This window comes from Fonsecaea monophora (assembly GCF_001642475.1).
Source record: "Fonsecaea monophora strain CBS 269.37 chromosome Unknown Scaff20, whole genome shotgun sequence".
In the NCBI taxonomy this organism is placed as follows: domain Eukaryota; kingdom Fungi; phylum Ascomycota; class Eurotiomycetes; order Chaetothyriales; family Herpotrichiellaceae; genus Fonsecaea; species Fonsecaea monophora.
In genome coordinates, this window is record NW_019173951.1 from 245670 (window position 1) to 270591 (window position 24922).

Below are 24922 nucleotides of genomic sequence, written 5' to 3' on the forward strand. Positions count from 1 at the left end.
CAACCAGGAAGCTGATTGCCGATCGTTGATCGCTGATCGCTGGTCGCCGAACAGACCACAGGGAATGTGAAACCGGAAAGTCATGTTCCCTTACGAGCTACCTAGGTAGCTTAGCCTTGGTAGGGGCTGACATACCTGCCTACCTACCTATGTACCTATGTACCTATGTACCTACAAAGCATGGAAACAGTGGTTTTAAATGAGAATCACAGACGATCGTGGTGGAGCACGCGCGCTCACTGTACCCGAGTACGAGGTACCAGTGAGCATTTTACATTCGCAGGTACAGTACAACTCGGGCACGTGATATAACGCTGCTCAAGGGCATTATCTCACACCTTTACTCGGTGGGTTGCACTGATATCAATGTAATATAACGCAAATGCCTTTCAAAAGTGAGAATCTGGCCTGTAGCCGTGCCTGGCCCCCTATGGTCTATACATCTTCTAGCTACCCACTCGCCAGATGTTGTTGGTAGGTACATGGGTACACCTACATAGGTAGATGGGTTGCGTGAGGGTTGTGGGTAGGTAAGTAAGCTGGTAGGAATACACAATCCCTTGCAAATCATTCCGAAACGCCAACGCTGTGGGGGAAAAGCGGTTTTGGTGTATTGATCGTCAACCGTTCCTTTTTTGGTGTGTTTGTACAAAAGTGCAAGCAAGTGTCATCTCGTGGCCGCGCCGGGGATTCTCACCGGCTCCTCATTCACAGGCAACTCGGCTATCAGCTGCGGTTTGGGCGGCAACCCATTTAATTCCGAGCGGGAGTTGTCGTCGGCTTCGTACATTGGTGTCGACGCGGCTTCCATCGGTGGCGTGTACTTTTGGTCCTTGTAGTCGACTTCTGTGTTTCCGTCCCCGTCTTTGTCCGTCATGGCAGCGAATTCTGCCCGGGCTCGTCGGCGGCGTCGCACTGCCATCCAGTACCACAGGCCGAGGATGATCGCGAGGAGTGCAACGCCACCAACCACTCCGCCAACGATGGCGCCGGTGTTGGTCCTCTTGGTAGATACGACTGGCGGGGGCGTCGGTGAAGCTTGCTCGGTCGAAGAACTGCTAGAGCCGTCCGTGGAAGTCGAATTGTCGGATGATGAGCTTGCGGGTGGCGTGAACGCTAGAGAGAAACGGCTCATTAGAAAAGGCTTTGCGAAAAAAAAAAGGCACTTCAACGTCCCCGAAGAAGGCATAGAAATGACATACCAAATACGCTTGCCAATGTCGCGTCACTCCAATCTGGCTCCTGGTAACGTTCCGAGTAGTACTGTTTGATCACATCGGGCGTTTGGTATGCGGCAGCTGCTGCGTCGTAATGGTCGACCCATTCAAAATCGGTCATGTCGAAAACCCCCAGACCGCTGGGCCAGGGATCCTTTTCGCTGCCGAATGCCTGTAGAGAGCTGGGTAATCTTCCACCTATCGACACCATCTGTCTGTTCCCAATGACCGTGCAAGCGTTGCAAGCTCGACGCACGGGAGTTGTCGAATTGGACTTGAACCACCGGAAAGCCGGCAGGGACAGTGCGTAGACGTTGAGATAGCCCTCGTCGGAGCTGTGATTCAAATCAAATGTGGCGTTTGTTGAACCACCGTAAACAAACCTAGGAGAGTCGTCGTTAGTCGAACATAACTAGAGCATGGAGCTTGGTGTAAAGAACAGTCCTTACAGCTCAAATCTTGCACCACCCCGGGATGATGCACCGACGGCACAGAATTCCGACCTTGGAGGTGGAATAGCTCCTGTCGCAGTTTGCGTATACCAGTTCCCCGTTTCAATGTCATACAGAGTGATGACGGACATGTCGACCATATGTGCGCCAGCTTCGTAAACAGATTCTTGCGTAGGAGGGGCCTCCCCGCCGACAACGACGAGAAACCCTTGGTTCCCAAAAGTTGGGGCGTGGACCATGCGGGCCTGCGTGCGATATCTGCTCTGATTGGGGAGAATGGCGGTGGAATTCATCCAAGATTGAGCCTCAAAGTCTCGAGTGACGAGGCCAGACAGAACCGTCATGTCGGGTAACGAGCTCACGACGTTCCCACCAAAGTTGTAGAACGTGGAATTAGTGTAGGCATTCGCCGAGGCGAACGGGCCTGGCGAATTCGCTGCGAGGCCGTCGGTGGCGGGAGGCGTCTCATTCTTCCATGTAACACCGGATGATCCTGCGGTGAAGGACCATAGCAAAGATGGGAAATCCGACACTTCGTACGGCCATCCGCCATAGCGGCTTATTTTGTTCCGGGTCTTGTCGTAAAAAACCATCGGCTGTCGGACATATATCATTCCATCTGGATCGGGGGTTGAAGTAACAGCGTCGACTGTCTGGTTCGTCCAGGATTGTCTGAGGTCGACCACAAGCGTATTGCCCTCTGAAGATAAATGGGGTCAGAACAAGGACTCTTCGAGATGTTCGAGCAGCCATCGTCTCTTACGATAGTACATGGTCACCACGTCATCTTCCGGCTCATAAAATTCGCCTCCCGTGATATACAAGTAGTTGTCATCAGCCACCGCTGTGAGAGTCAGTACACAAGCACAATAATCTGTCACAACGGCAACGGAATGGGTAACTCCGTACTAGCAAGCCAGAACCATTGTAGAATGGTGTCGCGAATGAGGATCGCTTGAGTCGCATGAGCGGCGACGAGGCCGAGCGCAACAATGGCGCCCAGCATGATGTTGACGTCGACCACGATAGCAACAACAGTGATAACGATGACAGAAGAACGATGTAGAGAAGTTGACAAGGAAGACTTTGGACGCAGGCGCCCATTTTGACGTTCTGAAACGTGCATCGCCCCATATTTCCAAACAGCCCATCCCGTGTCTGGGGCCGGTGTGTGTAACAGCGCCTAGCTCCTGGTATTGTTTTCAGAACCCGAAATTGGGCTTGGCCATAGTCTGCGGCTTTTCACTGTTGGTATAGAGGAGGCCATCATTCCTGGCAAAGTAATCCACCTGATATCGCATCAATCGTGGCCGGGGATCGCTGAAGCTGATGGTGATTTTACTATTCAAAAGGATGGCGATTGACACGTAAATCAGCCTGCTTACCCGCCTGCCGTCGACGCCCCGGAACCATACTCGTACCGGTATCTGCGACATTGAGACCGCTAGCCTAGCATGGTGTATCAGTCCTGTCGATAGTGGAGTGCTTGGGCGCCTGAACCAGGCCCTTTCCAATTATACTTCAATCTGTGGCCCCTTAACTCTCGACGGTACCCTAGTCCTAACAGTTATACTGTATCTTGTGCGAGGGAAAAAGTCTTAATGCCGAGTTCTGGGCCGTGAGTGGATGAGACAAGCAGACAAGGCACATTTTCTGCTTGAGGTGGGGATTGGATATTTGTCACCAAAGAACTCAGCCGTGGCAGCTCATGCTGCGACTCTGGACAAATTCTTGTCGAGGTTGAGGGTTCCGAAGTTCTAGCTAGGTACGGGTATAGAGTTGGGTCTTCCAGATCCGAGTTGGCGACACGGCTAAAATGGTTGATGGCTTGGAGAGATACTTTAAGGCTCGTATAAAATGATCCAGGGGGCTTTTGATAAGCTCGACAGAGGCAGCCACCCCCGCAATTTTGTTGATCCTTTGACACCGGCTCGTCCCTATTCCGTACTTTGTCGCCATCTCGGGCACTTCAGCCAGGTTAATCCTGCTCGTTAGCATGTCGATAGCTTTCGCGCCTGGACAAGTGGTATGCCTGCCCTGACAGCGCATATAGTCCCCTGAGCAAATGCGCCTCTCAATACCTATGCTCTAGTGCTCATCGAAGGTGGCAGCAATGGCGAAATTCAGACCAAGCAGGAGAGACAACACCATTTGAGTCTTATTGTGACCTATTTTCTATCTTCAGCTTTGCTCCATCTTTTCATTGAGGCCCATCGCTGGTTTCAAGATCGCCTTAAGGGTCAAATTAGGCAGGACCACATCGGATGTGAGGTCGTCCTCGTGGTTCGGGAATTTGGAGGGGAGGTTGGGCTCGAAACGTGCGGCTGTTAGGAGGAAATGGGTTGCAAGCTGAATAAGATGCCGTTCAGATGCATGACATAATTCTCCTGAAGAAAAGAGTCGCTACTTTTGGAGAGGTATAGAATCCTTCACGACCTTGTAGGTCTTTTACAGTCACATAATTCGTTACGGGCGCGGAGCAACTATTTCGCCGGAGGAGCAGAGCCGCCGCACTACGGAGTTACAGAAGAGGTTTGTGAGCGTCACTTTTTGATTTCTCCAAACTGCGCCAACAGCTCATGTGTGATGAATACTCATCGAATTTATTCGATGCCCGCCCTATAGGTTGAACATCCTGGTGTAGTCTCTTCATGAATCCAGCTCGCGGGAAGCTATACTTCTACTGAGCTCAGCCATCACAACATGCTGTCACATCCTTTACTCTGACTGTTGAAGGATAGTATTTGCATGGTCGCGCAATCCTTCAGGACAAGCTCTCACACCCGTTACATCTTGCCCGTAATCCCAGATGTCAAAGCCTCTCTTCCTCCTCAGGCCCTCTGCTTTCGCTGCACTGAGGCCGAGGCGGCAAATTCTCACCGTCTCTAGATGTCTCCACGAAAACCTACGGCGGTCGTCCACAGCCTCCAACCCAAAGAAAGACCAAGATGGCTCGACACCCTCATCCTCACAGAGAGATCCTCCTCCCAAACCTCCGTCGATGGAGGACCTTCTCGCCGAAACAAGCCCCCAAGACAATTCTCTCCTCGCCCCTGTACATATAGCAGAAGATGCAAACGCCATCCTCAGGTCTGACCACCCCGCCACCGACATCCTGTCTCAGTCCGGCATCGTCGTCCAACGGCAACTTGAAATGATGAATGTGTTGATCGGCTTCGAGCAAGCCAATCGATATGTCATCCTCGACCCCCATGGGAATCACATCGGGTATATGGCTGAGCACGATGGTGGCATAGGGCACACTATGAGGAGGCAGTTCTTCACGACACACCGCGCGTTCACTACCCATGTCTTCGATCGCCACTCTAGGGAGGTGTTGAGATTCCATCGCCCATTCTCATGGATCAATACGCGCATTCGGGTCTACGATCCTTGGGATCCTCACTCCAACACACCAAGATCCTCGTCCACAGCGCTGATCCCACAAAACAATGCGCACCCTGTGGACCAGCCACAAATATCTCCTCTACCGCTGGAGTCAATGCGCATAATTGGCGAAACACATTCACAATGGGCTCCACTGCGCCGGAAATACGATCTCTTTCTTTCCCATGATCTCGCCCTGAATGAGCCTGGGCCTGATGCCATATCGAAGAGGAGACCAGAGGGACTGTCCAGCTTGCAACAGAGTCAACTCGCTGAAAACAAAAGGTCTCGTTCGACCACAGACTTCGTCCAATTCGCTGCCGTCAACGAGCCCTTCTTATCTTGGGATTTTTCTCTACTAGACCAGAACAAGCGTAAGATTGGATCGGTCAATCGCGAATTTCGCGGGTTCGGGCGGGAAATATTCACCGATACTGGAAGTTACGTTCTGCGAATGGACGCCGCTGGGATGGAACATCCGGTCGACAAGGAGGTTGATCGTGACTATGCGGAAGCATTGGGAGGGAACGAAGGCACCTATGGGATGACTCTCGATCAAAGAGCTGTGATGCTCGCCACCGCCGTGACGATTGATTATGACTACTTTTCCCGTCATAGCGGAGGACATGGCTTCTTCCCTATCTGGTTTGGAGGTGGTGGAGAGGCGGCCGGTGGGGCAGCAGGAGCCGGAGCGGCTGGGGCTGGAGAGGCTGGAGCAGTTGGTGCTGCTGAAGCCGGCGGCGCTGTTGTGGGTGGAGCTGGCCGAGCAGTTGGATCAGCCGCAGGAGCAACAGGCATGGGCGAGGGCGCGATTGCAGGTGCCGGAACCATGGCAGGTTACGAAGCAATGCAAAGAGGACTGGGACAAAGATCCGAACCCAGAAGCGATGACGAAGCATCTAGGCGGCAGCAAACAGGCGCAGAAGATACTTATTGGGACCCTCGAGATTCACAAGGTGGTTCCGGTGAGCCACCGCAGACGCCGCCGCAGCAGCAGCAACAAGGTGAGGACGTCTGGGGTTTAGAAGATTCGGAACCTTTTATAGACGGAGCGCCAGAGGCGGGAACCGGAGGGGGAGGCGACGGCGAAGGTGGTGGCTGGCTTTCAACGTTATGGGACATTTTCAGGGGAGATTGAAACGGTTGGGATAGAAATCCAGCAAGCAATTCTGTTTGAATAAGGGAATGGCCATGGGAAAAGCAAAACGCATTCAGGTATGTTATGAGGACACCAGGAACCTATTTCATGTGACTATAGGATGTGCTTGCCAGTCATATAAAACTATCGAGCAGCACCAACAACGCACTCGACTCAGTCAATCAATAATATTATCAGCATGTCCTGCAGGACGCAGCAACATCATCTCACAAAGTATCCAGATGACCACAAGCTGCTTGATGAGTGGTGGCCGCTGCTCTTGGGATATCAAAGCATTTATAGGGTTCCTCTATCCACGGCAACTCCTCAAGATATACCAGCGCTATTGTTGGTACCAGGTTGAGCGATTACAAGAAGACAGACTGAATGAATCTGGACACTACAACGACGCCTCTGCCGAGTGCTGCCCTACAAGTCGCATCTCTATCTCCAGCAATACCCCGAAAGATGTTGCTGAAGGCCCTTTATCACAACGCAGATCTCCCGCGCTTCTGTCTCCACCAGCTTTCGCCTCCGAGGTTGATCAGCTCTTTGGTACACATGGCGAGATACTACGATCTGTGATTTGTGCAAAGCTGGCCCTGCATCGCCCAGCTTCAGACATGGGTCAACCTCTTCGGCCAGTCCCGCTACAATGTCACCCTCTTACTATTTTACTGCAACTTGGTCCCCAGTGTAATACAAAAAAGCTCCCACTTCTTATCTTTCCTTGGGCTTCCAAGAGGTCTTGGTATTTCTTGGGTCTCATCACTCGAGCCCCGACGCAGCGAACCAACTCCATTCAACCCCCGCAAATCCTCTTGGATTACGCCAGTCACGCACGCCACTGGTACGGAATCCCGCCCATAGTGCCGATCCTTGGTCTGCCCAGGATACTTGGCACAGCCTCATCCCTGGTCATTGCAAGAATGTGACATAGTACAAGCCCAATTCTAGGCGGCATCTGATCAGCATGGGATCTGAGAGGGATCAGTCTGCCCGCGTTTTGCCAGGCGAGGTTGCGTCAAAAAGATAAGTACCGAGTTCTCTTCCTTGGATCATTCCTCACTTCTGGCCCTCCTCTCACCTTCCGCGAAGCTGAAGAGCAGATAGGTCAGTTGGCCTGTCGTGTTTCCTTCCATTCCCTTCATCGTTGTTTGATTGCCTTAACAAGATGGATTTCCATAAACGATCTTCCTCTTCGTCGCCGGACGCGGATGTGGCAGAGAAGCAAATTAGAGACGAAACAATATCGCCCATAGAGAGCCAACGGGGCCTTCGCGGCGTCGAGGATGAAGACCACACGCGTCTTCACCGAGGCCTCAAGGCTCGCCACATAACCATGATTGCGATCGGTGGCGCTATCGGTGGGTTACACGGAGGCCAACCAACAAAATGATGTATAGCCTGACCTTGGGACTACAGGGACTGGTCTGATTATCGGAACTGGCAAAGCCCTGGCACAAGCGGGCCCTGGCTCGATCTTCATCTCCTACACAATTGTTGGATTCCTTGTCTACCTTGTCATGTGTGCGCTGGGAGAAATGGCCGCCTGGCTGCCGTTGTCGTCTGGGTTCACCGGTTACGCCGCCCGATTCTGTGATCCTGCCTTGGGTTTTGCTCTCGGTTACACGTGGGTTTCTTTCCCATGCTACATCTTCTTTGGGGGAAAAAAGGCTCACCGTGTGCGCAGGTATTGGTTCAAATATATCATAGTAACACCAAATCAATTGACGGCTGGGGCACTGATCATCCAGTACTGGGTGGACCGAGACCGCGTCAATCCCGGAGTGTTCATCGCCGTCTTTTGGGTTGCGATCGTCTGCATCAATTACTTTGGCATTCGCTTCTTCGGCGAGTTCGAGTTCTGGCTCTCTACGATCAAGGTCATCGTCATCGTCGGTGTCATCATCTTGTCTCTCGTGCTCGCACTGGGCGGTGGGCCGGACCATGACCGCAAGGGGTTCCGGTATTGGAACGACCCCGGCGCGTTTGCAGAGTACATCGACGACGGCGCCACGGGACGATTCCTTGCGTTCTGGTCGACCGTCGGGACAGCCACATTTGCCTACCTCGGGACTGAGCTGGTGGGCGTCACGGTCGGCGAGGCGCAGAACCCACGCAAGACCATCCCACGCGCCATCAAGCTGACCTTCTACCGGATCATCTTCTTCTACTGCCTCAGCGTCCTGCTGCTGGGGATGCTAGTCCCCTACGACAGCGAGGAGCTCGCGTTCGCCAACAAGGCGTCGTCATCGGCGTCGGCATCGCCTTTCGTCGTGGCCATCAAACTGGCGGGCATCAACGCGCTGCCGGGCATCCTGAACGGATGTATCCTGCTATTCGTCTTCTCGGCGTCCAACTCGGACCTGTACATCGCGTCGCGGACCCTTTACGGGCTGGCGCGCGAGGGCCACGCACCGCGGCTCTTCCAACGCACCGACGCGCGCGGCGTGCCCATCTACGCCCTCGGCCTGTCCGCCGCGTTTGCGCTGCTGGCGTTCATGAACGTGTCGGACGACTCCAAGACGGTGTTTGGGTACTTTGTCAACCTGACGACCATCTTCGGCCTGCTGACCTGGATCTCCATCCTCGTCGCGCACATCTGCTTCGTGCGCGCCCGCCGCGCCCAGTCCGTCCCGGTCACCTCGCTGGCGTACACCGCGCCGCTGGGCGTGCCGGGCTCCTACGGCGCCCTGGCCATGTGCATCCTCATCGCGCTGACCAAGAACTTCTCCGTCTTCGTCCGCTCCCCCTCCACCTACGGCGACTTCGACTACAAGAACTTCATCACCGGCTACCTCGGCATCCCGCTCTACATCATCATGATCGTCGGGTATAAGCTGTGGACGCGCTGTCCCCGCGTGATCCCCGCCCACGCGGATTTGTGGACCGGCAAGGACGCCATCGACCGCGAGGAAGAGGAGTTTTTGGCCCAAAAGGCCGCGAGGGACGCCGAGGGCAAGAAGCGAGGCGGCTGGTTCTACCGCACTTTTGTCGCGTGGTTGTTTTAGAGAGGGACAGAGAGAGGATAATCCTGGTCATTGTGATCATCATAATGGTAAAGGGTCGTTTGGTCTGATGACATGTCTACGTGTCCACATGTCTACACAACTACATACCTACATCCCTACATACCTATAAGTTTAAAGAACTATATATCTACACGTCCACATATCTAAATATTTACATATCTCCATATCCGCACGCCAACATGTCTACCTTTGGTGATGACGAGCCCGCGTCTCCTAAACATCCTGGAATCCCCGCTGACGTCCTACTGTCTCCTATCTCCTGCCTCCTGTCCGCTCACGACTGTCCTGTCCCGCCCCTGTCCTGAACTGTACTGTACCCATCCTGCACCTCGTCCATAAGGCGGACAGATTCGTGCCAATGCCAGATGACTCTGGACACGACCTCGTCCGTATCCTCGTCAACAGTCAAGAGCAATCCCCCGGCGAAATACCTCTTGGACGACTTCCTCCGCAACACGTCGCCTGCCCCTCTGAGAAGTTCCGGCGACGACGGATCGGACAAAGACGGTAGAAGTCGAGATTGAGATCGAATCTTCTCGTCGTAAAAGAGAATCATCCTCTGCTGCTGCTGCCGCCGTGGCCGAGGGATCGGTACTGTCGGCACCACATCTTCCCCACGGTGGTCAATCCGCCATTGTTTCTCCTCGCTGCGCCGTCTTCTATACTCTTTCAGGACTGCCTTTGTGGTTTCGTAGATGGTGTCACGGACACTCTTCGAGTTTGTCTTGTCGACGAGCTGCATAAACACCATCGTCAGCCAATTGGCTAACTTGACGTCCTTGAGACAAAGCGTCGAAGATGACATGACCGTCAGTATGATACTGTCCAGAGCAGAGGCTGCTGGCTGCGTCAGGGATGGACTCGCTTGTTGAGCTGCGAGACTCGTCTTCTCCACAAGCCTCCCGACGGGCCTCTTAGGATCTAGCTCGTCGCCATGATCAACAGGCCAAGCTGGAGTGGTACTTTTCTGCTCTGACGCCGGTTTGGCACGGACGTTTTTCAGCTCACCAAGAGGTTCGCGCCGAGTAGAGGCCGAAGACCTCAGTTCTGTGGGTTTCCCTTGGGATCGGAATACTGCTGGAGGTTCATGGGGCTGGATAGAAGTCATCTGGTCTCGAAGAGAGGGTTCTAGAGAAATAATAGGCCTCTTCAGGGTAATATGATTTCTTGGTCGCTTATTGGCCGTCATGGCCAAGGTAGAAGCTTCATATTTACGTTTAACCCCCAATTCGAGACTAAAGGCATCGTGCGTTGGTCGTATTGGCCCTGCAGATGGCTCCCCACTCTCTACATCGGTTGCTGCCAATGCAAGAGGAGACGATTCATGGCTGCGGGCGAGCTTGGGGCTCAGTGTGCCGTTACGCATCACAGTAACATTGCGACTTCTCAGGGGTGATTGCGATGGGTGTCCACCTGTAGTCTGAACATGGCTGGTAGGCGGAGGGGACGAGCCACACATGCTGATGCTGGCAGTGGATGAGCGCGAAGGGCTCGGTGTGCCTCCCGCGTGGAGGTCGACGCACTGATGTCGCTTTCCATCAGCTTCAATGAGACGTCTGATCCAATCAACCTCTTCCTGTTCTTCGGGATCCGCAGGAGTGAGGCTCTCTCGTGCAATCTCCTGTAGCTCTTCAAAGCTGTGAGTATCCGTCAAAGGCCGACCAAAGTGCAACTTGACGTCACGAGGAAACCGCAGCGTGTAGTAGGCAACGTCTGCGGGCCTAGTAAAGGCGGCTCCAGTCACTTCGACAACAAACGGCTTGGTGAACAAGATTGTGGGAGGTTGGCGCGCGATATCTGGCTGGTCGATGGTGACGTTCATGTGCTCGGTCGATTCAGAAAAGGGCGAGCAGAATCCCAAACCACGTTGATTCAGCTCCCGAAACGTCTCTTCCGACATGGTCTGACGTGTCAGGATGTCAATGATCAGGAATTCTGGCTTGAGCCCGAATCTTTGGACGGCTTCCTTATTCTTGAGGCAAGCGGCATAGAACGTCGTCCAGTTGACGGACCAGCCGTGCTTGTCTGCCTCCACCGCGTCTCTGCGGCCGCCAACAATACAGAGGTCAGCCGCGTCCCCGAGTCCCTTGATATAGTCCTTCTTCAACTTGATCGCATTGGCGTTCCACAGGGTTGAGAAGTAGGAATCGTGGCGGCCTTTCAGCACGAACCCCTCCCATCTCTGTTCAATTGCATGTCCGAAGAACTTTTGGAGTTCTTCTTTGGCGCTTTTCGTGCCGAATCTAATCTCCCGACACTCGCCGAGCTGGGCAACACCTTCGGTAACGCTGACAATCTGCTCCAATCGACGGCGCCGCAAATATTGAGGCTGATTGACAAGGTTCTGATTGTCGTGCCAAAGGCAGTCATAGAATATAATCATCAGTTGTTCGTCTGACGATCTCGGAGAGTCGGCAGCTGCGCCTATCGCTCTGCCGTTGTATTGGATATATTTCCGGATCTTTTCGAATGGCAGAATGGTTCTTCGCGAGTGACTCCAGACCAACATTTCGCCTTCGAGTATACAGTTTTGAGCGATCGCACAATCCGGTTCACTGAGGCGTAGACCGGCCTCCAGTGCTCCGTGAAGCCGGATCCAGGGCTTTGTCGAGTCTTTACCACGCTTGGAGAATAGCTGTATACAGTCTTTGCCTTTTGACTTGTCGATATGGACCTGGCAGTACCAGCCGTCATACTTGCGCTCGACGCTCATCGTCCTCGCGTTCGCTATCTGACAGCAGTGCCTGATACTCCTCGCCTTTTCATACTCTTGGCGCTTGATCATGACACCAAGTTTGGGGGTCAAGTGTCGGGCGCATTCTTGTCGATACCTTCGTTGCAGAGCACGGGGTGGGTCATGAGGGATGGAGACCAATTCGGGCTGCTCTAGGACTTTGATCGCCTCGACGAGAGAGTTCTGGAATGGGAGAATATCAGGCAGCAAGAAGTGGAAGCACCCCAGGACCAAGTGTTCAGGAATCTGGATGGGGTCATAGGACTTCTGAATCATTCTCACAAACCACTTGGCCTCTTTGCTATGGAGCCGCGATAGAATAGATCGCAGAAGGGTTTCAGACCTAGCGCCATCTCTACGCGTCCTCATCTCGGGCGAAGCAAATCTGGAATTGGCAGCAAGCTGGCACAAAACAGCATCGACCTCCTCCAGCGTTACCTCTCTGTCGACAGGCGGTGGATCATTCTCGGCCAGGCCCATGACACATTTCTCAAGACAGGTAGCAAAATCAAAACCTGTAGCCTCCCACGCAAGTAGCTGCCGACCACGGGATGTGTTCTCAATGAACAGAGCCTTGGATAAAACGCGAGCTAGGGATTTGGGCTGCAGGCCGTAGACGAGGTGTGGCACTCGCTCCAACAGCAGGCAAGACAGGAATGCCACGGCGGAGGGTCCATGTCGGACGATTTCGGAGTCGTGGCTCCTGAACCATTGGATGATGAGTTCATGCAAAGGCCGCGAAGGGCGCGTCGAGGACGATTGTGCTTGTTTCTGGGCTGTATCGAGTTCTTCGAGGAGTTGTACGAGGTATTTGAACTTGAAGGGCATTGAAGCCTTTTTCCTCGGCGCATAATCGACGTGGAGAGGTGAAGGATTGGTTGAGGTCGCATGTGCGCAGGGAAGATGGACGACGCGACTTTTCGCGCCGCACAGGGTCGCGCTAACGACGCGGTTCCACGTGACGGTATAACTTTTTCCTCTCTCCTTGTCCTGAGTTGTGTATGGAGAGAGCTGTCATCAACGACATATGTCGACATGGTAAGCGGTCATCAAATCGTTCGTCAGATGCTATCAGTCAGGAGTCTTGTACAAAAATTATCACGTCCACATCAGCCCTCTCAAAGCGCTCATTTGTTTGCTTCACAGGATAAGAACACTCATCCCACAGCCTCGCCCAGTGAAAGCAATTACCCTTGGACAGAGAACTGGCGGAAAGCTAGAAAGAAATAGCAAATACCTGTAGAAATAGTTACATGCAACATGACTCAGGCAAGTGGACAAGTAATATAATACCATTAGCATTATGCTGCCTACCCAGCACAGAACTCGTGCAGCTCAGCGTCAAAGATAGGCACGGCGACAAACGAGTAGCCTGGTATTGTAGTATTTCAAGACCGATCATATCGAACCTCTCAATTTCTGTGCCAGTACATTTATATCTGATAAGTCAAAGCCGGCATTCAATTCAAAGGCCCCTTTTCATCACAAGTCCATGCTTGTGTTCACGGTCCCCGAATCAAAGTAACAGCACATAGAACCCATCGCGCTGGTAGGAATCGAAAGGTGCAAATCGTCAAATAAATAAAGAAAAAAAAATAGAAGGGGGCAGTGGCTACTTTAAGGATCCACAATACAGAGCGCTCGCTCCACGACCCTCCCAGCCCGCCGCGCCAGGCTACCATCAAATCATGAGAAAGAAGAAGTAGTAAAGAAGATGAAGCAGAAGAAAAGTAACAAGGCAAAATGGGGGAAACTATCCTGTTCAAATACCCGGCACGGGAAGAAGGATTCAACAGCACAAGTGACACAATGGAAGAATGTTTGTCGAGAAGCAGTGGAAGGCCCTGTATCCATCATGCCCACATCAACAAGAATCAGAACAGCAAGCGCGCTCATTTCAACAACCATCGGACATCCTCAGAGGAGAAGGGTCGACTTTGGAAGTAAACATCGAGAGAGGAGGGGGTATGTTTCACCAGACTCCCTCTGCTGTTATGTACTCCTCACCATCGAGTCCCCGAGCTGTAAGCCCAGCCCGATCTCCTGTCTGGGGCGATTTGGAGGTTGAAAAACACCAGTTCCTCGCTGACCCGATACATCGTACTGGACTGGAGCTATGTTCAGATACGGGTTATCATCGGGAACGAAACTATCCTTGTGGTTCCATTGACCGCTGCTCACAGCCCGTTCGAGTCGTTGGACCAAATGCGAGTTCTCAGCATCAGATCTCACAAAAGGTGCATGTGGGACGAGGTACTGTCCGTTGCGCCGGGCACTGAAGAAATCCTCATCACGCCGAATTTGTAGTGTCGGGGCCGATGGATGCCGTTGCTGGTTGTAATCCGTCTTGGTCCGCAAGGCCAGCGGAGCCACATGAACCTCGGGCTCGGGGCTCTCACCGCGCACACTGACATCCTCCCAGATTGAACCACCGCCAATCGACATCACGGATGGCGACACGGAAATGAGTGGTGGTGTCAGGTCGAAGTCGCTATGCAATGAGGTGCGTACTGCCACCCTTGTTTGGGGAGGTCTGTTCAAGTTCGAGCCCGACGGAGCCAACGGACTGGAGCCGCGATTGACTTGCTGTCTATCCAATGATGTAGATCGAGGTGTGCTTGCAATGGGTGATGTACAGCTCGTACTTCGGAGACCCATGACACGTTTATTCATCAGCGGAGAAGGAATCGCGACACTTTCAGGACTTTCATATCCGGCTACGCCAAAGTTGGACGATTTGGTACTCCGCTGCTCGAGCAGACGACCCTCAGAGTCCATGCTCCGTAGCATCATAACTGATTTCCGAAGCGCAAAATCCCCCGACTCGCTCAAGTCACGAGCCTGAGTAATCCGGTCGTGTGGTCCAATCTTGTTCTGTAGAGGACTCGCAGAGGCCGCATGGTTTCCCGGAGTCGAATTTCGAGGGTCGCGTGGCCCTTTGACAAGAGACTTGCGAGGATAAAGAGAGGCTGATTTCAACGCGGGCGAGGGCAAGGTGGGAGATTCAAATGGAACTCGTTCATGCTGTCGGCAAGATGGTGGCGTATTCCTCAAAGGAGCGGTGGGTCGCGAGCACGGCGAAAGTGGCCAATCATGAGGTGACGTGTGGTGACGGTTTGATACGTGCATAGCCATGTGGCTGGAGTTGAAGACCTCGGAATCTGGTCTGGGTGTGCCTGAAAGAGCACTGTCGGGGCGTTGTATGTACTGCCTTCTCGCGGGGCGAGGTGTCGGCGTCAGTATGGGTGGGTTTCGAAAGGGAGACGGTATAGGAGTCGTGGTTGGTCTGGTGCATGCATCCGATTGCTCAGTCTGGAATATTGGTCGAGATTGTCTGATGTCGAAGCCATGAAACGATCCATCTGCCTCGATCCTATTGACGTGAGCTAGCTGTTGCTGCTCCTCTTTGAGCTCAGGCAAACGCATGGTGCCATTTGATCTCAAATCCAGATAGGGCAGATTAGTTATGCGGACGCAATTCTGCCGTTTGTGACCTCGCTTTGCTCCATCTAAAGAAGACAAAGAGTGCCGTTTCGTTGCAAAGCTACCTTGTCGATCCCACTTCAAAGGATTGCCGGTCGCCACCGAATTGGGTCTTTTGGGACCCTCCAGCACAGAAAATACATCCTCATCAGCGAGCAGGCTTGTGGCGGAGTCACTGATCGCTCGGCATTGGGCGACTCTCGACTGTTCTATCATCGAATGTCGACTAGGCTTGTCCGACGGAAGCCTTGTTTTGGCAACTTTGAGTGGCGGTAGATCCCAGCCACTCGCATCGATGACCTTGAAAGATTCCTCTTGAACAATGATTGTTGGGTATGGTGTGGGATTTGACGGGATATTGGTACTGCCCGGGCTTAGGTTGTCTGTGTCGACGGTCGGATGAAGGGATCGAATGCTGGGCTGGCCAGCACAAAGACCATGTATGGTCTGTTTCACAGGCGGCGCTTGGAGTGTAGGAGTCGAGAACTTACGCTCGTATCCCAGCCTCATCGTAGGAGTATGTTGGTTCGAATCGAGTTTTGAAGTGTTGCGCTCGATATTATTATTCGCAGGCGAACTCATAAAGGCCCCCAAGACTGAGCTACCAACTGTGTCCAAACTGGCATCTGAGACTCTTGCCTTGAGATTCCTTGGGACCTGAATTGTCGGCAAAGGTGGCAAGGGTTCGTCGGGTGGCAAAGAAGCCATACTGGCTGCACTTGCTGAGCGAGGAACAGCAGCCGTCTGACTGTATTTTGCTGCCCTTTTCCTCATGAGAACGCTGTCTCGTACTGCTATCGACGTGATTTCTGTGGGGATGATATCGGAGGCTCTCGTGCTTGCAGCGCTCAAAGGCCATTCAGCGGAGTTATCAAATTCTGATTCAGCCTCACTCTTATCGTTTGTGGTAATTTCCGTTGGTTCTGATGGAAATTCGGGCACCATTGGTGACACGCCTGTCGAGGGATCACTGAACTCGGTGATAGCCGAGAGAGGGGATTTTTGGATGTGATCCAACGGTACAGCCTTCCTTAGCTTTCCCTGTTTTCGCGTCTTTGGAATATAGAGCGGCTGACCAGTAAAAGGCCGTCGGATGCTTCTTTTGCCTCGAGGGCGCAGAACTTCGACAAAGTCGTCGACATGACCGGTCGTCGCGTCTAGTCGCGTCTGTTCATCTTCGCTAGCACTGTCGCCCGCGATAGATATGATTCCGAAAGGGAGCTGCACGCTTCGCCTCAAAGCTGTCGTCGGATGTGTAACGTGAGAGTAGTTGTGCTCGGAGGCACTGAGCTTTGGACGATGATATTTGCTGAGACCTCTGGTCAATCCGTGGGCTCTCATGATGTGGCGATGTCGGCGTCGCTCCAGCGTGATTGCAAGCAAGATCCCTGTACAGGTGAGAATTGCCGCGCCCACCACCGCAATCACTATGATTAGCCATAAGGGCCACATCTTTCGTGTTTCGTTCGTTGTCTATTGATCACTCACCTCGCAGCAGTCCGAAACATGGTGGAGAAGGCGAGTTTCGCGGGTGCTGTTTGCACAAGGGCGCTGACAGCCATGACTGGAATGTGGGAGATTGGGGAGCTTCGCCGCAAGGGATCAAAACTGTCAGTCTGGAATGTGGAGGATCTGCTGTTCAGAGGACGCGGCCATGATCCATTGGTCAGTTTCCATGTTAGTGCCTACCATTTGACAGCCATATATCTATGACAACCTCGATCATGGCGTGTAGTGATCCGAAAGTGTGCTGTAGGCTTTGCGTGCGAGCTAGCGAGAAGACAAAGGGTTGAGAGACTTCGGTGCAATGACAGGGAAAGCACAGAAGGGACAGTATCCTTACTTTACTGCTGCGATGATCTTGTCTGCATATCACTAGTCCCAACCACTGGGGCTCTATGAGAATGCATTGTAATGGCTAGAGAGGATCGAAGGGGAAAGAAAGTCGCCTGTTTGCTCAACCGTAGTCAGTATGTCATCACTGAATACTCCGCCGTACATACTATGAGGATTGCCACGTGACCGCTTTTCTCAGCGGTGATCAGGCACTGACCCCCCTTTGTTGCTGGTCAACTTTGCCATTCCCTACCAAACCTCCAGACTGGGGAGGGAGCAGCAATACCACATCGTGGAGATCCTTATCATCCGGCATTGTCTAGACTTTCTATCTATCTACCTTGGATGCCTAAAAACCGAGCACGACTCTTTGCTTCACAGTCATGTAGATCCCCTTTTCTCGACAGGAGCAACGAGGAACGGTGAGTGAAATTTTACGACTTGAAATGGTACGATTTCATTCTGGAGAACACGAGGCATAAGATCGGGGCGAGATGTCGTGACCGACAGGACTCGTGTACGATCTTCCCGGTCAACAACTGCCCATGTCGAAACTATTTACGTTACTACTACACAAGCACCCTCTCCTATCATGCTCATGCTCCCCTCAGGAACTGCATTCTCTGCCACCACTAGATGACAACAGCCACGTGGTCGTCCATGTACTTTTCAATGTTGCCCAGGAACGCAGAGCAGATGATGGCGACCCCTCCAAAGGCGATCGACACCAGATACACCCAGCGGTAGCTCTCGGCGTAGGCCACTTGTCCGGCAGTCACCACCATCTGGTAAGCCGTGTCGTTGCCAGCAATGCCGGGGATCTGTTTGAGTTCGTCTAGGAGGGAGAGACCGGTGATTGTGATGGCGTTCACAATGTACGTCTCGTTGGTGATTCCAAGTTGACCGACCATGACTCCTCCGAGGTATTCGACAATCTTGACCTTGAACTTGTTGACGAAGACGTTGTAGTAGGTCGTATACCCGATGCAGCCGCCAATCACACGAATCGACAGCGTTAGCGCCGTGACTGTGGCGATAATGTCGTCCGGGCAAATGATGGTCGTGATGATGGAAGCGGGGACAACAATTCCTCCAATTCCGAGACCTGCGACGACAAGGATGCCGTAGACTGCATGGATATTGTCGAGGTCGGCAGCTGCAAGCGCGCCACAGCCCGCAGTCATCAAGATCGAGGACGCCATGAGCAGCTCACGGATGTGTCCGCCGAAAAGTGACAGGAGAACCAAGATGATGCAGCAACCTCCGAGGATGGAGAAGCCGATCGGAAGAGTTCTGACTCCGACACCTGGCTAGAGTTAGCCCGGGGCACTCGAATAATGGATTGAGCTTTGGGGATATCATACCAACGGGATCGTGGCCGTACACATTGAAGGCCTGCGTGGGCCAAAACATCAAGATTGAGAAGAAATTTGCACCCGATATGGCAGTAATCACCAGGGTCAAAGACAGCACCCGCGCATCTTTCTTCATGCGAGAAGGAAACATGGGGAATTTGGCGTATTTTATCTCCCAGATCGGGAACAGAACGAACAGGAGGAAGAAACCCAGGATAAGTGGGACTAGGACGTGGGCAGATCCCCATTTGTACTGGTATCCTCCCCACTGCAGACCGGCGAGGAAGATGATCATGCCTGAGATGCTGAGGAAGCCGCCGACAAAGTCGATCTCGTCGATGATCTGTTTCTTGGTCAAGCCGCGAGAATTGGGCCGCGGTGGCGGGAAGTAGAATGCCAGGACGCCGACAGCTCCGATCAAGGCCCAGACGCCCGAGATGAACGCGCACCATCTCCAGCTCGAATAGCCGGCAATGAGCCAGGCGTATAGAGCCGAAGGGCAGAATGGGATAATCGTGAGGACCAAGGCTGCGACGTAGATGCCACGTTTACGTGTAGGCGCCAGTTCCGACGTACCAGCGAGGCACGTTAGTTCGCAAATACCGGCGCCCACGCCAGAGATGCCCATGCCACCTATTCAATCAGTCAGTCGCGCATTGCCCTTGGAAAGTGTAGGCGAACGCGGGGTTAGTCCTTACCAATGAACTGATTCATACCCTGTGCGGTGCCAGCAACAATCATGGCGATGACGAGAAGCCCCGAGCCCAAGAGCGCGACATATCGGCGCCCGATCAGGTCGGACAAGGAGCCCACAAAAGGGCAAATGGATGCCAACGAGAGGAGGTATGCCAGCACGAACCAGACCCATCTGTCATAGCCTCCGATCTCCGAGTAGATCAGAGGGGGAATACCGCCAAGCAGATAGGCCGGGATCTGAGAGCCGGTCCAGAGAAACGCCATGGCCACGAGACTCATGATCCTTTTTGTCGTCCACTGTTGGCCGCATATCAGTAAAGGTGGGAGGCTCACAAATGCGGGCGGTGGTGCACAGAACGGCAAAAGGGAAAAAAGGACTTACTGGAGGCTCGTGATCATGGTCCTGGTCGTCGCCATAGGTTCGCAGGCCGTCCTTCTCATAGTAGCCGGGATGGCCCTCGACGCGTTCGAAAGTGCGGACTTGCTCGATGTGCGCGCCCGTCTCCTTCTCCGACGGCGAGGAAGATCCTCTGCCTTCATTCCCACTGGGCTGAGGGGTCTTGTCGTCCTCCATGGTCGATTTCTGTTGTGACGTGAAGGCGAAAATGTTCGATGCGACAAAGTCGTCTGGAGGTAGAAGAGTTGGACGGGGAACTATCCACTGTCCACCGTGAGGACTATAAGAAAGAGGGAGGTGACAATGCGTCAAGCTGACTGACTCGAAGACTCGCGACCTTTATGTACCTGTACCAGCCCAGAATCCTCCTCACACCTTTTAGCGAGGGTGGGAGTGCGTCTGACTCGGGCAAATACAATTGAGGAGGGGGAGAAGAGGGTGGGAAGGTCGTAATCTTGAGCCTTTTCAGGATAGTTTGGCGCTGCACAGCGTGTCACAGCGTTCACGAGGTGCACACTTCACAGGGTCGTACCACTCGCCACGTTCTAGGCTTCGCCAGAAAGGCGGAGGTGCACGGACTCTGACTGGGGGTCGAATATGGTCTGATGTGTGACTGGCTGAGTGCCCCACCTCCACAACCTGGGGAAGATAGATGCCATTCCCAATATGGCAAAAGAACCTTTTGACCAAGAGGTTGTGGGGAGGCGACAAGCAAGCCATGCTTGACGAGCTTGCCAGCTTGTCCATCCACACTTGCTACTGGGCGAGCGGGGGCCCCCTTTGTTGCTTTGGACTTTGCTCGACCTGGCTTGGCAATGCGCTGAATAACGTGTTAATATGCTGATGGACAGCAGCACTATCGCCAAAAATTTACATGACCGAGAGCTAGATGTGCCAAGTTGAGCCCAGGTCTCATGGGTGCTTTGAAGCTGGAACCGAGATTCTAACCGAGATTCTCGGTTTGCTTGCTCGGTGCCAGGCACATTAAGTGGCAGGGTCTCTTTAGCTTGTCAGGTTATCCTGGTGACGAAGTGAAGGGTTCAACAGCCACCAAAGGGGGAAGTGTCTCTGGCGTACATGATAAGGTCGATCAGTTGCCCTCAGGGATTGGGTGCTTACTCGAAGTTTTATATATTTCGACCGTCCATTCACTCTTGATCCTCGCCAATGTTTGTCCATTGCTTGATATCCTGAAAATCCATCACCCGATTGGCGCCCTGCGGACCAAACCGACCCTGCAGGTCTTTCCAATCCCTACCCCGGGCTGTCTCTGGTCTCCATCGAAAGCTCTGTTTCAGCTTATCGTCCAGTTTATCCTCCATAGCATCAACAATAAAGCCTCCAATTGCGGGGATATGGCAAAATCCATGTCCAGAGCCACCCACACCCAGCACTAAGGAGGCGTAATCTGGGTGCTTTGAAATTAGGAATGCCCGGTTGGGCGTGTCTGCGCACCAGCATATCCGCGCAAAAGAGAAAGGTCGGTCTGCCAGGTGAGGCATGGTCTCGCGCAAGAATTCCCGGCAGCGCGCTTCGCTTTCAATCGGAATCTGGTTCTTTGCGAAGGGGGAGCTGATCTGACCAGCATCTGGCGCAGCTGCGTCGGAGATCCAGTTGCAATACCCAGGGTGTTCGTCACACATCTTCAGTTCGTGATTGTCCTCGTCGGGCTCCATGAAGAAACCTCGCTCGATATTGAACAATACCGGAAGGTTTTTGTACAACTTGGCTTCCTCTGGGGTCATCTTAATGTGGGCCAGCGTCCAGGCAGTGGGCCGAAGTTGATCCTTCATGTCGAACAGAGCCGCCGCGCTGGCGCCTGCACTGAGTATTGTCCTGTCTGCATAATGGTAAGTGCCATCAGCAGTGATGGCGCCCCGGATGTCGGTAGAATCATAGATCAAACTCGATACACGGCCTATCTGGTCGCCGGTAATGAATTTGACCCCTAGACGAGCAGCTTCCCGAGCGGCGCTCTCCATACTCTTGCGAGCATGAACCCACCCAGCTCCTTTTTGCATCCACCACCCCTCCCAACCAGGGAACTCGCCCGTCAATACACCCTTAGGCATGGTTGCTTGAAAGTCTTCCTTGGTCCTGAGCGGAATCCACCCGCCTGCCTCGCTGGGCCCATCCCGCGTGTTCATGTGCCGACGAGCTTCGTTCGACGTGGCCGCCAAGATACAGCCAGTTTCGTGGAAATGGGGTTTGAACACGGGATCATTACGCCAACCCTCCGTGGCTGCTTCCAGCAACTTGTTCGATACATAACGCTCGTCAGCATCGTCTCCAGCAAAAGAGCCCAGTTCCAGGATTTTGTTCAAGTCCGTGCCAGCCGAGATGGGTGAGGGAACAGGATAAGGGTCGAGGACGGTCACATGTTTGTAGCCTCGACGACCCAGGTGAAGTGCGGTGCTGCAGCCCCAGGTCCCGGCTCCTACAATGAGTATTTTAGAGTCGGTAGTGAGTGGTGATGGCATGGCGTTATCGGCAATCTCTTGACCAGTGAACATACATAGATCAATCAGTACGTGAGGATAACGAGAGAATTTAAATAGCTGTCACAAATGACAATCGTGGCCACAATCGTGGGCCATTTCGAGACATGTCGCCAGGGCTGTTGCTCCATTTCGAACCGCATTATAGCCGTAGTCTCAGGGTGGCCACCATAATAATCAGTCATGGTGTGTGGTGGGCGGAGATGGACTATCAGGAAGAAGGTCCACGCGAGAAAAACTGCTGTTGACAAACCGCGCAGGCGGGGTTGAAAGGCGTAGGCAACCAGTGAGTGTCCCTCCCAACTGCCCCGCCGCTATCACCACCACCCAACATCTCCATCTTTGCCATGATCCATCATCACATTTCCATCCAATCGCCCTCTCGATACGAGGCGCGCATCAAAAGTATTGTTAACGCTAGTAAGAGAATGACGAGATGATCAAAAGACGATAGACTTTATTTTCGTTGCTTCTTACAACGGCCCCCTGAGATATCGGAGCTCAATACTTGACGCCTATAGCGCCTAGCGAGACTGGAAATATAGGTTGGGCGGCCGCCTGTTAGATCTGACTTATAGCTAAGAGATAGGTTAGAGGGCCTACAAGCTCAGAAAATCTCCTTTCATAGCAAGTAATATTTGTCATTTGAATTAGCGTAAACAGTACTTTTGGTGCGCGCCCTCGGTACACTTCATTCCTTTCTCTCGCTCTTCCTGGCTTATATCCGACCATCACTCAATCTCATTATCTCGCAACTGCCACCTTCCTAGGAGCCTCCCAATCGTGGTCTCCATGTCAACAAACTGAGCGTCTAGCCCCTGACATGTAGTTGTCCCCATGCCCCGGCCGCGGAAATCCCCCAATGTGCTCATCAAGCGCCGCACACGGACGGGATGCCGAACATGTCGGGCAAGAAAGCTCAAGTGTGGAGAAGAGAAGCCAGTCTGTCGCCAATGCTTACTCAAAGGACTGAATTGCGACAATACAACGACTCTCAAGTGGGAAACAGACTACGTCTCGAAAGGCCTCAAGTTTGGCAGAGCTGGTGTCTGGGCCAAGGACCCATACAAAACAGCCTCGCCTTCCACGACTTCGGACTGGTCAGCCCACGATCATGCACCTCTGTGGTGGTGTCCTATCCCAGAAATTTATGCCTATAGTTTCGTGCACACCACAGTGGATACTCTGCAGGAGTCGGTCCGATGGGCGCCTGAAACGAAAGGCAATGCCCATCAAATTACAGCCTCGACATCATCAGACCCCGACACCACTACTGCATGCTTCCTCAGTCCCTGGCCAACGACGCAGAGCCTGGTTCGGTCTGCCGATCCCCGAATCGCGGCGCCGCTGAATATTCTCCCGCCATGGGAAACGTCAGATCAATCTTCGCTACTTTCCTATTATGTCGAAAGAATATGCCCGATGACAGTCTCAAGCTTGACATCTGTCTCCCCTTTTGCAACACTGCTCCTTCCTTTTGCAATCAGCACCTCGCCTCTCACCATGCAAGCCATGTTGGCACTGGCTGCCTGCCATCGATCACGAACTGCTTTACAATACAAGTCAGCAGCATTAAACCTCAGTCACCGTGCTCTCCACGCTCTTCGGGTCAAGTTAAGAAGTTGCGACTCAATGGCGGTAGCGGAGCTTCCCGAAACATTGGTCGTCATGCTTCTGCTTTGTATGTTTGAGATCGTAAACGAATGCGACAGTCGATGGGTGGTGCATTTGAAAGGGGCACGCGACTTGATCCGCGTTCGCAGGTGGCATCAGATAGGCTTGGTGGAAAACACGGACGCTAGTGCTCTGGCTCTCTTCTGCGAGCGCTTCTTTGCCTTTCAGGACATCATGGGCCGTACTGCCTGTGGCGAGGACCCTGTTTTCGGGAGCGACTTTTGGGCGAATGACCAGACCGACTGCGAGCCGTGGCTCGGTTGCTCCCCTCAGTTGGTTTCCATCCTTAGCAGAATCGCTGAGTTGGGACGGCAAGATCCCATGAGTCGTCAAACCGTCCACTTCCAGGCAGCGGCAGCTGCCTTGGAGGAACAGCTGGGCATGCTGAAGCAAACGGTGTGGGATAACAGTGATGATATGTTAACTCGAGCTGGCGAGCTTAAGAGACTCGCGGCCGAGGTCTATCTCCAATGCGCCTTGAACGGAGCGAACCCTGCTACACCGTGGATATCGCAGCAAGTGACTGAGATTCTCCGCCTTATCAGCACTTCGCTGGGATCTCATTTAGTCTCTGGCATCAGCTGGCCTCTCTTCATTGCAGCTGTTGAACTGCATCCGGACCAGGACCTCGAACTCCACTGGGAGGGAGGCATAGCTCCAAAACATGCGCGGCCTTTCATCCTATTCGCCCTGGAAAAACTTACCGGTTCAATGGTTAACACTATCAGGATCCGTAGAGTCATTGAAAAGGTTTGGCGGGCACGAGAGATGCGGGAAGCCCCAGTCAACGCCGATGCTTCCCCAGAAAGTGACTGGGAACAATTTGTCGCGCCTTTCTGCGGAAACATGTCTCTGGCGTGAGCAAAATGTCACTGTTGGTCGATGGGTCGAATGAGACATCCTGCCAGAGCCGACCACGGTCCCACAGGCCGGCATACCAGCCCGGTCTCTGTATAGACTGATCTCCAACAAGTGGCCAAAAGAGATATCGCTCTTCTCCGGATCGTCCTGCTGATTGCC

The 24922-nt window shown here is 53.2% G+C and overlaps 7 protein-coding genes across 7 annotated transcripts; 3 read left to right on the plus strand and 4 right to left on the minus strand.

Annotated features, from left to right (window-relative positions):
* Positions 1–667: 667 nt before the first annotated feature.
* AYO21_03905 (hypothetical protein) lies at positions 668–2675 on the minus strand (the record flags this gene model as incomplete). The annotated part of the gene is made up of 5 exons (XM_022653878.1): positions 668–1116; positions 1203–1600; positions 1667–2369; positions 2433–2513; positions 2579–2675. The coding sequence occupies 5 exons, from the start codon at positions 2673–2675 to the stop codon at positions 668–670; spliced, it is 1728 nt and encodes a 575-aa protein (XP_022513854.1).
* Positions 2676–4478: 1803 nt separating this feature from the next.
* AYO21_03906 (hypothetical protein) lies at positions 4479–6194 on the plus strand (the record flags this gene model as incomplete). Its single annotated transcript, XM_022653879.1, has 1 exon — positions 4479–6194. One exon carries the CDS (start codon positions 4479–4481, stop codon positions 6192–6194), a length of 1716 nt encoding a protein of 571 aa, XP_022513855.1.
* Positions 6195–7368: 1174 nt separating this feature from the next.
* On the plus strand, positions 7369–9208 carry AYO21_03907 (hypothetical protein; the record flags this gene model as incomplete). Its single annotated transcript, XM_022653880.1, has 3 exons — positions 7369–7561; positions 7620–7827; positions 7888–9208. 3 exons carry the CDS (start codon positions 7369–7371, stop codon positions 9206–9208), a joined length of 1722 nt encoding a protein of 573 aa, XP_022513856.1.
* A 295-nt stretch (positions 9209–9503) lies between these two features.
* On the minus strand, positions 9504–16898 carry AYO21_03908 (hypothetical protein; the record flags this gene model as incomplete). The annotated part of the gene is made up of 2 exons (XM_022653881.1): positions 9504–12953; positions 13971–16898. 2 exons carry the CDS (start codon positions 16896–16898, stop codon positions 9504–9506), a joined length of 6378 nt encoding a protein of 2125 aa, XP_022513857.1.
* Positions 16899–17914: 1016 nt separating this feature from the next.
* Positions 17915–19907, minus strand: AYO21_03909 (hypothetical protein; the record flags this gene model as incomplete). Its single annotated transcript, XM_022653882.1, has 4 exons — positions 17915–18588; positions 18647–19270; positions 19336–19630; positions 19716–19907. The coding sequence occupies 4 exons, from the start codon at positions 19905–19907 to the stop codon at positions 17915–17917; spliced, it is 1785 nt and encodes a 594-aa protein (XP_022513858.1).
* A 971-nt stretch (positions 19908–20878) lies between these two features.
* Positions 20879–22210, minus strand: AYO21_03910 (hypothetical protein; the record flags this gene model as incomplete). The annotated part of the gene is made up of 1 exon (XM_022653883.1): positions 20879–22210. One exon carries the CDS (start codon positions 22208–22210, stop codon positions 20879–20881), a length of 1332 nt encoding a protein of 443 aa, XP_022513859.1.
* An 855-nt stretch (positions 22211–23065) lies between these two features.
* AYO21_03911 (hypothetical protein) lies at positions 23066–24763 on the plus strand (the record flags this gene model as incomplete). The annotated part of the gene is made up of 1 exon (XM_022653884.1): positions 23066–24763. The coding sequence occupies one exon, from the start codon at positions 23066–23068 to the stop codon at positions 24761–24763; it is 1698 nt and encodes a 565-aa protein (XP_022513860.1).
* Between the last annotated feature and the right edge of the window lie 159 nt (positions 24764–24922).